The 15,797-nt window shown below is 38.0% G+C and overlaps 1 protein-coding gene across 1 annotated transcript in view; it reads left to right on the top strand.

Moving 5' to 3' along the window:
• Positions 1-3,630: 3,630 nt before the first annotated feature.
• Positions 3,631-15,797, top strand: part of LOC140167720 (tetratricopeptide repeat protein 17-like) — a 44,705-nt gene continuing 32,538 nt past the window's right edge. Inside the window, 5 exon segments of the mRNA XM_072191015.1 lie at positions 3,631-3,756; positions 11,382-11,641; positions 12,364-12,475; positions 12,632-12,754; positions 13,506-13,622. Coding sequence (XP_072047116.1) covers positions 3,631-3,756; positions 11,382-11,641; positions 12,364-12,475; positions 12,632-12,754; positions 13,506-13,622 — 738 coding nt within the window.

Below are 15,797 nucleotides of genomic sequence, written 5' to 3'. Positions count from 1 at the left end.
GTCTCCAACAGATCTTGAAGACCCCGATCCACCGCTTTGCAGCAAGCCACTCATATCGGCCATCTTGTTTTCTGAAATGCATTTTTTCCCAACACAATGACCAATCACAGTTCGCAAAGGAACACCATGTGACCATGGTTGGGCAAAACCATACTTTGCCCAACTTTATTGGCGGGAAAAGGATGTTTTATTACCAAGGTTGGTTAACTTTTAACCAACATTGTGTAAATACCATATTGACAGGTTTGACCAACCATGTATTAAACTGTATTTTGCCCAACTTCAAGAATCTTAACCATCGTTGGGCATTTTTTAACCAACTGTTTTCTGCCCATTCATTTTTTAACCAATGTTCTGAGAGTGTGCTAGACAATGATATCATAGAACCAAGTAGTAGTGAGTAGAGTTCACCATGTATCCTTGTTCCCCAAGCCTGATGGTTCATACAGATTAGTAGCAGATATGAGAGCTGCAAATGTTCATTCAAAGACAGACTCCTACCCTATTCCAAGAATTGATGATTGCATAGACAAAATTGGGAATGCAAAATTTGTTAGCAAATTTGATCTTTTGAAAGGGTACTGGCAGGTTCCACTCACAGACCGTGCCAAAGAGATTTCTGCTTTTTGTACACCATTTGGTCTTTACCAATAAGTTATGCCATTCAGTTTGAAAAACGCGCTAGCCACTTTTCAGAGAATGGTGAACCAAATTGTGCCAGATAGAGGGATGTCAAGCGTATGTAGATGATTTGATTGTTTACAGTCAAACTTGGGAACAACACATGGAACAACTCCATCAATTGTTTAAGAAGCTGTCTGAGGTACAATTGACAGTCAGTCTGGTAAAAAGTGGGTTTTGCCATGCCACAGTCACATACTTGGGATATGTTGTAGGTCAAGGTCAGGTGAAACCTATCAAAGCCAAAGTTGAAGCAATTGAGCAATACCCCACACCTGTAAACAAGAAGGCACTCATGACATTTCTCGGTAGGCCTATGGGTGGCTATTATAGAAAGTTCTGGTCTAACTTTTCAGAGGTAGCAAGTCCTTTGACTGATCTGTTGAAGAAAGATGCAAAATTCATTTGGTCAGAACAGTGTGAAAATGCTTTTCTCAAAGTCAAATCAATATTCATCACATGGATTGGTCACGACTCTGAAGCAGAGTCTCATTCATTCCAATTAAAGGCATGTCATCCAAGAATAGTCCATCAATGAAGCTACATTCTGTGACAACGTTGATGTAATGTAATAAATGTGAATGTAATAAACTACTGTACTTAATCACAGGAAATGTTACATTACCATTAAAAGATGTGTTTGGTGGAACGATATGAGTTCACCAGTACTTATACTGCACCTGATTTTCAGAAGCAGCTCAAGTTGACTGTTGATGCCAGTGATGGGTAGGCTGTGGAGGTGTTGTGATGCAAGAGGGTGAAGATCAAATTGACCACTATATGTTACTTTTCAAGGAAATTCAACAAGCACCAGAAGCTACCAGAGAAATTACTGCACAATTGAAAAGGAGTGTCTGGCATTGCTATTAGCATTGCTACATTACGATGTGTATTTGGGTATCACGGTATACCGGTACCCTGTGCTTGTATTTACAGATCACAATCCCCTCACCTTCATCAACAGGATGAAGAACAAAAACCAAAGACTGGTGAGGTGGAGTTTGACCTTGCAAGAGTACAATCTGGACATCAAACATATTTAGGGAAAATACAATGTAATGGCTGACGCCTTGTCCAGAATTGCATAAAAAACTGTTACATTCAAACTTTCTTCTTTTAAGGGGGAGGGTGTGATGTGCCCTGAGTAATTTAATTTGATTATTTATCTTTGTTTACAATTAAAATCTATTTCATGAGACATTTTAGAGATTCCCCTTTCTTGCATCAAATTGAGCAACAACTTGACAAATTGGATCATTTCTAATTTTAGATAGTTGGGAATTCCTCTGAGATTGTAAAGTGAAAATGACATCATAACTGGGAAAACCCAACAGGAAGTGATGTAATGAGAAAGGTTAATGCAACTGGGCAAGGAGTTAAGTGTGGAGAAAGCAGCACCATTTATGAGCGAGGATTTTATACGCAAAGGATTTTACGCATAGGATTATAACTGCAAGTCTTGAGTGGACTTCGCTGAACAGTGATCTTCGCAGGTCAAGCGACCCAGGATACCGTATACATCAAGAATAATGAGAACAAGAACCTTACAACCAACTACAAGATGCAGGCTGTCTGGGATAAGTATCTTTGCTAAATGAGTGTATCAGCTTCTTTTTCGGTCAGAGCGACTTTATAATATGTCACATTTCGTCAACACTTGATCCTGGAACCTAGGATTGATTGTAGATATCAGAACCGGGGATGATCCCCCTTCTCTTTTCGAATAGCTCTGACACTTTAACGTGCACAGTGATGAATCCTCCTGAACACGGGACCAACGGCTTTACGTGACTTCCGAACCACGGACATCGCACACACAGTACCTATATCTGCACGTGCTAAGCAGTGTATGGGGGCGAGAAGAAATTCTACAATTAAATTCTGTGATGAAACTGAACTTAATTGAAGGATTCCCGACCATATAGGAACTTTTTGGGAGGCAGGAGAATTTTCACCTAAGGCAAGCCCAAGACTCTCGTCGATCGATCGTATCTCCCGGCCGACAGCGCAATGCCTTAACCGCTCGGCCATCTCGCCCAGCTTGTATCTGCATGTATGATTGATTGTATGTGCATTTGTTGTCATATATATTGTACCAATCGTATTTTACTTTCAATTAAAGACTCAGATATTGTTAACTTAATTAATCAGTTTGTTTTGTTGTGTATATATTCTGAAGTGAATTTGGGAAAAGGGTGTTTTGGCCTCGAGTCATATTCACGACTCGTAACAAATAATACTACTAACTTGATCATGCCAATAATGCCATTTTAATGATCATCAATAACAACACCTAGGCATTTTGCCTTTCTTACTCTTTCAAGCTGTTTAATATCATTAACAAATACAGAAAAATCTTTCTCATTAACATTCATTCCAATCAACATAGGCCCTAACATTTGTTATCCGCAGTGTTCAAAAAACAATTATTAAACCTTCAACTGGCCATTTCATTATTGAATCACTAGATCAGAAGACAATTTACCAGAAATATCTTGAGGGTCTTTACCACTGCGGACGGAGAGTGTTGTGTCGTCAGCATACATATAGATATTTGACCATGGGAAATGACTTTGTTCATACTGTTGATAAATGGTTTGAAAGGAAAAACAATGGACCTAGTATATTATACTGCCCTGGGGGACACCTGTTGAAACAGGGCGTGAGTTTGACAGTATCTTTAAAACACACTCTCTGGGTGCGGCACGATAAATATGATATGAACTGAACCACTCATGTGCAGTGACAGAAGCACCCAATTTTTTAGGTTTACTGATGTCGTGACGTGATAGACGGTACGGTCGAATGCTTTGCGCAAAGCTATCCCTATCAAACTTCTTTTTTTTTTTATTCCTGCCACTCATCTGCTGCCTGGCCACTGTTGGAAAAGATTAATAGCGCCCCCCTACGTTCCGATCTGGCCAGTGATCACAATCAGTCACAATCAAGATGGCGGTCTGCGGGACACGGAATTTTAGTGTCCTGTTGGCCGCCGTGTTATTATGGTTATATTTACCCTTATCATTTGGTTCCACTCATTGGGTAGTTACTGAAGAAGGACTCATAACTCAGCAGGTAAGTGTTGTCTGTCTCTGGCGCTCACTTTCCATAGACTCCATACACTAAATATTGCTTTTCAGTCGCGCTTTCATAGCATTTTAGGCTCATCCACCATCATCAGTGGCAGAGTGAGTGCACATGCAACAAACCGTTCAAACCCAAGGGAACGTCCTTTATTATTATAATACTAGTTCTTTGTTATTATTTACCTAATCCTCTTACGCCGTCTTGGCAATGGATGCCTGGATGTTTATGATGGGTTTTGATCGATTGGCTGTCACTCAATTAATATTTAGTTATAATATATTTAGTTATAATTGTTTACAGTTATTTTATTATTTTCAGTGGAGAAATAAGTTTGATAAGGCCAAGTAAAAAAAATAAAACATGTTTCACGTCCGGGTTTTCGAAAAAAAGGAGGAGGAGGGGGCTTTTATTTTCTATTTTTATCGCAAAATTGGTGTAAATATCCATACTTAGAGCTGTTTTAGCATATACAATAATGCCTGGAAAAAGGAGGAGGCCCTTTTTTATTTGTTGTTCTGAGAGTTACACCCCCTCTAATGATCACAAAACCTTCTTAAAGTGTTTCTTGTATCTTAACAAGGCTATAGAAAGCATTCCAACATCCTAGACATATTTTTTGATAAGTTATTACTGAATTTCAAAACATAAAAATATATTTGAGGAAACCTCAAAAAAGGAAGCGGGAGGGGACGTGAAACATGTTTATTTTTTTATTTTGCCTAATATTATTAAAAATAACACGATATAAATGAATGGGATGAATGTTTTTTTTTTTATGTTTTTTTGTAATCAATATTATTTTTAAATATTATATTACTACTATTTATTATTATTTATTTATTTATTTATATTATCTATTATTTTTATTTTTATTTATTACTATTATATTATTAAATTATTATTATAAATATTAATCATTATTTTATTATTATTATTATTTATTATTATTACTAGACCTAATATTACTATTAGGCCAAGTAAAAAATAAAACATGTTTCACGTCCGGGTTTTTGAAAAAAGGAGGAGGAGGGGCTTTTTATTTTCTATTTTTATCGCAAAATTGGTGTAAATATCCATACTTAGAGCTGTTTTAGCATATACAATAATGCCTGGAAAAAGGAGGAGGCCCTTTTTATTTGTTGTTCTGAGAGTTACACCCCTCTAATGATCACAAAACCTTCTTAAAGTGTTTCTTGTATCTTAACAAGGCTATAGAAAGCATTCCAACATCCTAGACATATTTTTTGAAAAGTTATAACTGAATTTCAAAAAATAAAAATATATTTGAGGAAACCTCAAAAAAGGAAGCGGGAGGGGACGTGAAACATGTTTATTTTTTTATTTTGCCTTACTATTTATTATTTAATATCACTATCTTATTTTTGAATTTGTAAAAATACAATTAAAAAGTAGGCCTACACTGAATTCATTTCAGATTTTTTCTTTATCTTTTTCTTTTATAGGCCTTTTCGTTTATTTGTACAATATATTATTTGTTTATGTTCTTATTTTTGTTAATTTCTTCAGGTAACTTTCATTTATTTATCATTCATGAATTAATTTAAATTTATTTAGATGGCACTGTAGCGGCTAGCATAGTAGCATGATTTTAATTTTATAAGTTTGTCATGATTTACTAAAATGACGACTTTGTTTATTATTTTACATAATAAATCTCTAGTACTAATAATTCCTGTATTTTTTTTTTTTTTTTAAATCATAATATTATGATTCATTTTCATTTATAATAAATGTATTTTTATTTATTTTTAAATCTGCTAAAATAATGTCAGCTGACCGTGGGTGATGGTACTCAAGTACTTGTGGCTTTTGATACCATGGAATAATCGAAGTCAAGTGGTGACTTCCATATAAGGCTCATATATAATGGACGTTCCCTTGGGTTTGAACGGTTTGTCACATGCATGCAGAGTGAGCATGGTGAGTGACTGACTCTCTCTCCGCCTTAAAGCCATATTTATTTGCTGAAGAGAACGCCATCAAATTTTTTTTTTTTTAATTCTGGTTTTTACACGATTGTAATGTACTTTAGTCAATAAAGATACTCTGCAAAAATCAAGACTTTAGGTGCTGTAGTTTTGTCAAAATCCGAGATTTTGAATAAAACGATGTAACCGGCGTTTTTTATTACGGTACGATGGAAATATTTATATTAGTCGAACACGTATGCACAGTATGTACATGGCATCAGGGCTGTCAACTCTCACGCATTGGGTCACTTTCTCACGGCACGGTCTCACGTCAAGGTTGTATTTCTCACATCACACCTACATGTAATAGTAAATCTCATGCAAAAAGCTGGGAAATGAGTAAAATCTCACACATCGTCATGAATAATTTGTTGCTCCTACCCCCCCGCTTTTCACATTCTCGAGCGCCGTGGCTCAAATAATCATGGTACAAAATTATGCCTGCCACTTCCACATACTTGTGCATAATACACATGTCACTTGTATGACCCACCCTAGGACCCCCGGGGGATGTGCGTCATGGTTGGGTCATTTACCAACCAATTAGTGACGCAGGGTACGGTCATTTACTCAATATGTGCGTCACAACATACCCCGAGGGGTGCGTCAGTGTCAGTCACTTTACCTAGGTGCGTCAATGGTTAGGCGCATCAGTGTCAGTCAAAATACCTAAATGCCTAAAATGGTGAGTCAAATTTGCGTCATGAGGACAGTCATAATCCTTAACATGTGCGTCACAATTTTGACCAGGGGCTCAGTCATTGTCGGCAAATGTCAGTCATTGTTTAGACACACATGTGGGTCATGGTATAGTTAAATCCGACGCACCTATGTAAAGTGACTCACCACTCCCGGGGGTCATAGGGTGGGTCATACAAGTGACATGTGTATAATACGGAAGGTCGATTTGTGCCCATAAATGTTTAGGCCTATGTTAAACTGTATGTTATACAAATTGTACAGCTATCATTTCTACCCTATGACGAACCGACATACCTGTAAATCAAATAGCCCACAAAAAACTGGTCATCGCTGGTATTTTACATGAAGAAAAACGACACTTTTTTACGCCGGAACATGTCCAAAACACGTCAGCTGACGTACAAGCCTCCCCACGCATGTACATAAACAAGCCGTGTTCATTGTTTAATTGTCACCTGCAGCTGTTCGCAAGAAAACTTTCTGCATAAAATTACCTGGGGTCGTTATCAGGAATGAGACACACTGGCGCTAGTTTGAGGACAGTCACTATGAGTTACTAATGTCGGCACATGCAGAAAATGCGTGATGGGTCGCCATTTTGTGACTCGTGCAAACTAACACAAACAAATTATTGGACTTAATAATCTTTTCAAGTTTTAATAAAACGTGCATCTATCATGATAATATTACATTTTATTATTTTATTATTTGAATTACATAAGCTATGTCAATTTTGTTGTGAACGTGGAGCTACGCAAATTGCCCACCATGCAATGCGAATACACGGAAACGATCCAGTTTAGGATGCATCGCAGTTCCTGTTGTGTAAACCAGGCGTAAACCGCCCATCCAACCTGATCGTGTGCACAGGATTTGTGCTGGAGGCTAGTTAATGCGCACAACCAATGCGCAGAAGAAGACCTTGATACTAGGCGGAGCTTACGTTTCACTAGAATGATTGACAGCTGTGAGTAAGTGAAATTCTGTTCTGTGATTGGTACAACAATATGGTTCTCGTATAAATGAACATATTATCCATGGCTTCAACATTAGGAACCGTTTCTTCCACAGAGCCCTATAGGGCTCTATGGTCTCTACTCATCATACACGACCAGAGAAGATCTGGCCAGTACGACGCTTGCCAATCAGGCTAGCTATTTGTACGGCGTGGCCTCTCATCCTTATTATCTCTGGTCTTGTCACGCTGGTAGATTCGCCCACCTGTGATTACTGACCTGGATCTGACAGAAGATTGTGGAATTTACGATTTTCAGCAGCAGGATTTTATGAAACTGCCAATATTTGCAAGTATTCTGAAGGATCGGTAATAATTAAAATATTTTTCATGGTGTCGGTAGTGCAAGTTGAAGTTAGTGAATTTGTGGTTTTGTATGTTATGTGCAAGAGTGTTTTCAGGAAGCGTAAATAGGCAGGCCGTTATGCTAAGCTCTCCATGTTATATGCAAGTTCGGCGACGAACTGGACACATCACACGGTAGTGTGATGTGTCCAGCCTGGATATAGTACAAAATGAACATTGGAGTCGACAAATCCCGGTACGCCTCTGCCTCACGCCAAGCAATTCCAAAAAGTTGACAGCCCTGCACGGCATGCGGGATACACATACACACACACCCCGAGGATCGTACCCTACATGTATTACAACCGCGGGAGTAACATGCATGGGCGCTAGTATAGCCAAAATAATAAATTCTCGATCATGAGAGGATGTACCTTCTGCGTACAGCGTATTTTTCATAGAATAACACGATTGCGCGACCTGCATGACCGAACCTTGACCTTGTCCTTGCCTAGCAACGACCGTGTGATTGGTCAATTCTCAAAAGCTGTGTTTGCGCCGTAAGCGCCAGTCTTTGCGTAGTACGCTCGGCGCAAATAACTGTGCGTTCCCAAGTTGGCTCTCATGATCGAGAATTTATTATTTTGGCTATAGTAAATTCCAATTTTCTATGACTATACTTTGCCTCACTTGGTCGGCTCAAAATTAAATGGGGGCATATCTGACAGTAAAAGCTAACATTTTATCAGGGGGGGCCGGCCAAGATTGGCTGAATTTTGATGTCGTCATTGGTTTTACACGTAAACACAAAAATGTCTCAAATTATTCTAAAACTGTACGCATGTTATTAAGCACTATTTTATCAGTCTAAATCCGTTGAGGTTCGACAGTGAACCTCATTGTAAACTTACTGTTTTTTGAATGTTTTGTATGAATAACGCACGGTATGTTAATTACCTAAAATTTTCCCCCAATGTGTATCACGGTTAGCGTGGTGGGGACAGGTAAATGGCGAGTTAAGAATGGGCGAGTTAGATTGGCGAGTTACCCCCTGCAGAGATTAAAGAGTGACCCCTGCTGAGAATACAACAAGTCCCATCGGCGAGTTAAGATTTACAACAGGTCCTGCCGGCGAGTTACGACAAGTCCCATAAGCGAGTTAAGATTTTTACGGCAAGTCCGCTTGGCGAAGTTAGGATTTTACGGCAAGTCCTTACCGGCGAAGTTACGACAAGTCCCATTGGCGAGTTAAGAATTTCAACAAGTCCCGCCGGCGAGTTACGGCAAGTCCAATAAGCGAGTTAAGATTTTTACCGCAAGTCCCATTGGTGATAATTTCAAATCTCAAATGTTTTATATTTAATTCTTACCATCTGTTGTTGTCTGCCATTTGTCAAGTCAAGAAGGCTAATGCTGGGTAATTAATGATGATTCAGGGCATAGGGTACATGTAGGCCAGGGCCTGGCATTTTCGGGTAATTTGAATGCATTTTGATATCATTAATACAGTATGACCAGAAAACAAAGTATCAATTTTCATATTAAAAACACAAAACATCGTGCAAAATTGTTTTTGTTTTTTAAAATTTCGGGTACCCGTGAGCCCGCCTGAAAATGCCAGCCTTAGTTCAGGGTAATGTATTGGGTAACCTTGGAGCAAATAATAATTTTAAGCAGGAACCACTTGTCAGTGAGGCCCAGCAATGTAACAAATGACAGATCTGCAAACTTTGTATGGATAATTAATTAATATTATAATATTACAAGGTAAAGCATTACTTTCCAAATTGAAGATCTCACAGGAAAAACCTACATCAAAAATGATCAAGTCCTACATGTAACTCGCCAATGGGACTTGATGGTGTTGCTGTAACTCGCTTGCAGGACTTGATGGTGTTGTCGTAACTCGCTTGCAGGACTTGATGGTGTTGTTGTAACTCGCTTGTGGGACTTGTTGGTGTTGTCGAAACTAACTTGTTGGTGTTGTCGTAACTCGCTTACGGGACTTGTTGGTGTTGTCGTAACTCGCCGATAGGACTTGATGGCTTTGTCGTAACTTGCCTTTAGCTTACTTGGGGGGTAATTGACAAAAAAACCTAATCTCTGTGGGGGTAACTCGCCTTTTTAACTCGCTTTTCTTTAACTCGCCTTTTTTTAACTCGCCTAGTTACAGCTCCCTAGCGTGGTGTAGGCCTAATGGTGAAGTTGTCGCCTGCTATGCAGAGGATCCCGAGATCGAGTCCCGCTCACTCCCGGTTATAAAAAAAAAAAACATTTCACATTCATTTTGAATCCAAAATATTTATTTTTATGTGAAAATGTATACATTCACTGAGAAATATATTTTGTGCATTTTTTTTCTTTAACGGGGCAGATAGAGCTAAAAACATCACTCGGCACGGGGCGTCCATTGTCCAGGCAGTGTTGCCGTCATATTGTCTGTTTTGTTTACGATATTTGCTGTTGCCACATGAATAATGTCGTCCACCATCGTCTGCATTTTATGGAAAATAAATACTGATCTATTTTTACAGAAATGTTATAATATGGCTTTAATTAAATATACTAGCGGTCACCCGTCTTTCGCGGTTCGTAAATAAATGCAATTTTACAAATGCATCACCACCTTCCGAGTTTTTATTGCTAACATTTTACCAACTTCCTAATTTATTACCGATTGATCAGTCGTGTCATTTCATTAATTTTAATCAACTTCTTCTTTGTACCAAGTATCATGGTTTTAGTACAGGTACTTTTAAAAATCTTCCTAGTCAACTGCTAAAAAATTTGTGAATGTGAAACATAAAATGTACAATTTTTAAGCCAGTATAACTATAAGTAGGTCGAATGCTCAAAAAATTTACAACGGGTATTAATTTGTATTTTTGCCATGTTCGCAAAGTTTGATGGTCATTGGTCACCCATGCTGGGCGTGTTGATACGCGATGTCGCGAGACGATGTGAACTAAATGATGCGCGTTTTTTTTTTTACGCGGCGTGTTGATACGCGAAGACGCAAGATTTTGTTTGTTTGACGCGATGTTGTTGTTTGGCGGACAGAGTAAAAATGTTTGTTTTTTTAATTTTTCCCACAAATGTTTTATTCATCATAAAAGAGTAAAAAACCAAAAAATTGAATTTTGCACGGTGTTTTGTGTTTTTAATATGAAAATTGATAATTTGTTTTCATGTCATACTCTATTAATGATATCAAAATGCATTGAATTTGAATGTATTTTGATATCATTATTAGAGTATGACATATTTTCAATATATCAATTTTCATATTAAAAACACAAAACACCGTGCAAAATTCAATTGGTTTTTTAGGTCAACCATGAATGATCCTAGCATTTAGGTCTAGGTCCAAGGGCACTACAAAACCGAATTTTTTTTCTTTTCAATTTCGGGTAACCGGTTACCCGCCCGAAAAATGCGCCGGGTACCCGGGTACAAAATTACCCGAAAATGTCAGGCCTAGCATATGTGAAACAACCCTTAATGAGTTTCCACTGTATTAGTATTAGTGGTAGTGGTAGTGGTAGTGGTAGTAGTAGTAGTAGTAGTAGTAGTATTGTTGTTATTGTAAAGGTTTTTTTTTAAAATTATTATTATTTTAGGTCAATTCTGAGTTCAACCTCAAAGAACCATATGACCTCATCACCTTCATGAAGCAAGAGTCAAGGTCACATGAAGTTCATCAATTTGAGAAAGTCTTGGAGTATCAGAAGACAGAGATAGAGAAGAACGAAGACAAGGATCCAGATCTTGAGCAGCGATTTCTGAAGACGGATCCAGATTGTATGGAAGCTGGCATTGCACTCACAGATATTGATTTGTACACTAAGACTGTGATGTCATTGGAGAATAAAGGCATTAGGTAAGTCATGTGATATGGAAGGTCAAAGGTCATTGTGAGATAGAGAAGGATCCGGACTTTGAGCAACGATTCCTGAAGACGGATCCGGATTGTATGGAAGCTGGCATTGCCATCACTGACATTGACTTGTACACTAAGACTGTGATGTCATTGGAGAATAAAGGTATTAGGTAAGTCATGTGATATGAAATGTCAGAGGTCAGCGCTGATAACCAAAGTAGCTTTTATGCATACTGAGCATAAAAGTATCTACACTAGCATGAAAGTTCATCTGTGTTGTTAGTCATAATGATTTAGGATTTTAAACTTTTGATCTCAACAACACAAGATTAGGCGTACCTCAAATATTCAGTCGTAACTTGGACACTTGACCTCAACACTTGCACTCTGGGTAACTGGTATCGACCCCCATCACGGTTGAGTATCCAAAGTGTCCAAAAGGTCAGTAATGCCTTACTTGTGTGTTGCCAGTCTCCCGATGAAGGTCAAAGTTACAACTGAAAATTTGAGGTATGTCTAATCTTGTGTTGAGATCAAAAGTTCAAAAAGAAATCCTAAATTATAAAAAGTATCAGTCCGTACACTTTAAATAGCAATTTCTGAAAGATACTAAAACTAAATTACAAAAAAGGGGGGGGGGGCTGGAATTGACTCGATAGCTGAAGAATTTTTTTGTGCATATTTTGATGGATTGTTACTCATGTATTATGTCTCATTTCCAGGGCTGTTGACCACATCAACCTTGAGTTACCAAACCCAAAGAAGTATCGTAAACCCAACTGTACAAAGATATTTGACCTTCCATTCAGTATGCATGCTTATGATCACTTAGAGGTAAGCTATACTAGAGATTAATGACTTGGTATGAACACATCAACCTTGAGTTAACCAAACCCAAAGAAGTACATGTGCCGTAAACCCAACTGTACAAAGATATTTGATCTTCCATTCAGTATGCATGCTTATGATCACTTTTGTAAGATATACTAGAGATTAATGACTTGGTATGAACACATCAACCTTGAGTTACCAAACCCAAAGAAGTACCGTAAACCCAACTGTACAAAGATATTAGACCTTCCATTCAGTATGCATGCTTATGATCACTTAGAAGTAAGATATACTAGAGATTAATGACTAGGTATGAACACATCGACCTTGAGTTACCAAACCCAAAGAAGGATGTGCCATTTAATACCATTCAGTGTTCGAATTTAGGAAAAATAAATGGTTGTCCGTAAGCCTACAAATGTGACTTTTGGCTAGATTTATGGTTGTCCTGTGGACAACCGAATCAGTATTTTTGGTTGTCCGGCGACTTTTTTAGTTGTCCCGGGCAACCGGACAACCAAAATTTCGAACACTGATACCATTTATTTCTTAAATAATGGGCTGTTCCATTTGAAATACCTGCACCCCCTATCAGGGTTGTCACCAGGATCAAAAAAGTACTGGTTAAAATATTGAAGGCGAAGCGTAGGGAGCAGAGCTCTGGCGCCTCGCAATATCTTTTTAGTGAACACTAGGGATCGGGGAATAACCTTTGAGGGTACCCCCTTTTTTTTGTTAGTGCCGGACCCTGCCAGACAGCCCCGTCCGGTGTAGTGACAACCCTGCCCCCTATATGGAAGGCATGACCTTAATCTTTTAAAGTTTTGAGATATTCTATCAAAATACTAACAGTTATCTCAAGAACCATTGAACCAATACTAGGCTTGTTTGTACTCATTTCAATGCAATTTTCATGCCGATTCCAAATATGGCCATGAAAATGTACAATTCTAAAAAATTTTAATGAAATTTGGAACGTGCCGTCTGCTTCAAATGGTGTTCTATTTATTGGTTTGTTGTTTTACCATTACAGGCAGTGCAGGAGAGGAAGAATTTGAGCAGTGTGGCAGAGCCCGATTTGATCTATTTATTACCAGCAGATGAAGGACTGGATAGGATAGGTTATCTCATCTATAAGGCACTCAAACAGGTATGAACATGCACACATCACACCCTGGGTTATAGCTATGCCGGTCGGCGTCGGCCGGCACCGCACCGACCGGCACACATTTTTTTTAATACATTTTTTATCCCACAAATGATTTGTGCGTCATAAAATTCATATAAATCGGGTAGCAAAGTAAACCACGCAGATGGCGCGGACGCATCATTGTTAAGCGGTGATGAACAACTGTGAAACATGATTGAATCACTAATATGTGAACCTTAATGCTCTACGTGGTATCCATAGGCTTCAACATAAAAAGTCCAAGTTTTGCGATATTTTCAAAATATCAAGAGCTATCTCAAGAACCACTAAACCAATACTGGGCTTGTTTGTACTCATTTTAATACAATGTATTTTTCATGCTGATGCCAAATATGGTCATGGAAATTTAAAATTCTGAAATATTTAAATAATAATAAAAATAAAATTTAAAATTCTGAAATATTTAAATAATAATAAAAATAAAGTTGAAACTTGTCGTCTGCAGTCAACACCAGCAGGGAAATATAATTGTGTGTTTTATTTATTCAGAAAAGGGGAAATTAATAAAACCTCCATTGGCGGTATTCTAAAGCTTGGAACGTGGTTTCAGTAGCAAGAATCTTAATAACAAAAGTACATGTCAGGCTTGATTAATTATTTGAGCAATTACGATCAGTTTGGTAGAAAAATTGCCACGAAACAGTAAAAAATGGTAGATTAACAAATGTATTAGTGCTTTTAAAAAGCAGCTACATAGTAGTACAAGTTAATTAATACCTGGAGATGATATCTTACCCTTCCCAGAATCCTTTGCAACATGATTCATCGCCCCATTTCAACAAATGACGGTTCCATTACTTTGTACATGTTCCTTTGTTTTCATTTTAAGAATAGTCTGGCTAAACATAGGTCTATAGTCAGTAATAAACATATTTTGCAAGATCTGGATGTGTTCACCGAGATATATTTCGTCACTATCGACCCATGTGGCACAACAGCAAATCAGTACAGAAAATTGAAATGGAAGAAATGCATTATGGGAAGTGTAAGATATCTTTTCTGATTGCTACGCTTAGTTCATTTCTGAGCCAAACATGCAGAGTTGATATATTACACTTCCCATAATGCTCATCTCCCATTCCAGTTTTCTGTACTGATTTGCTATCTAGTGCAACATGGGTTGGTAGTGACGAAATGTACCTCAATGAACGGAGCAAATCCAGATCTTGCAAAATGTGTTTATTTCTTGACTATCAGCCCATGTTTAACTAATCTATTCCCAACATGAAAGCAAATGGAACATGTACAAAGTAATGGGAGTGTCATTTTGAAATGAGGTGATGCATTATGTTGCAAAGGATTCTGGGAAGGGTAAGATATCTTCATTTTATGAACCATACGGTTGTCATGGTAGCTGAATAACGTGCCACGTGTTGACTGAATGCAACAAGTAACCATATTGAGTGTGGGTTAAATGCCAGTGTTGCCAGACCAAAGGTGCAGCAAAACACTGCACAGTCAAAGAAAAAGACACCCAAAATCCTAATATTTGGGTGCTTGACAGTTTTTATCATCCCGAAGGTTTTTCATTTGACATAAAAAATTCCCACAATGCATTTCTTCCATTTCAATTTTCTGTACTAATTTGCTATCTAGTGCAACATGGGTCTATAGTGACAAAGAGTACCTTAATGAGCAAAGCACATCCAGAACTTGCAAAATATGTTTATTTCTTGACTATCGACCCATGTTTTAACCAGTCTATTCTCAACATGTGAACAAAGGGAACCTGTACAAAGTAATAGGAGCGTCATTTGCTGTAATGAGGTGATGTGTCATGTTGCAATGGATTCTGGGAAGGGTCAGATATCTTCTCTGGTCATCTGAATTCCAAACAACGTACTTTGCAAACGAAGTGCAATTTTTAGGAAGGCGCTGTATCATTTTCTGATGTGTGGTGCTCTTTTCAAAAGTAACCTTAATTATGCGGTTTCAAAGAGGCACTGGAGTCAAATAAATGAAAAAAAAACCACCCAATTTTTCCCCGAACCATTGCTTTCTTTTGGACAGGAAATTACAGAAATCGCGTAAGCCCATGTTGCAAAGTCACCCAAGTTTTTTCTTAACCATTGGTTTCTATGGTACATGAAATTATCTTCAAAAGTCGCCCAATTG

The sequence above is a fragment of the Amphiura filiformis genome, chromosome 13 (assembly GCF_039555335.1).
Source record: "Amphiura filiformis chromosome 13, Afil_fr2py, whole genome shotgun sequence".
NCBI classification, from domain to species: Eukaryota; Metazoa; Echinodermata; class Ophiuroidea; order Amphilepidida; family Amphiuridae; genus Amphiura; species Amphiura filiformis.
Note: the sequence above shows the minus strand (reverse complement) of the source record. Positions and strands in the feature narration are given on the sequence as shown.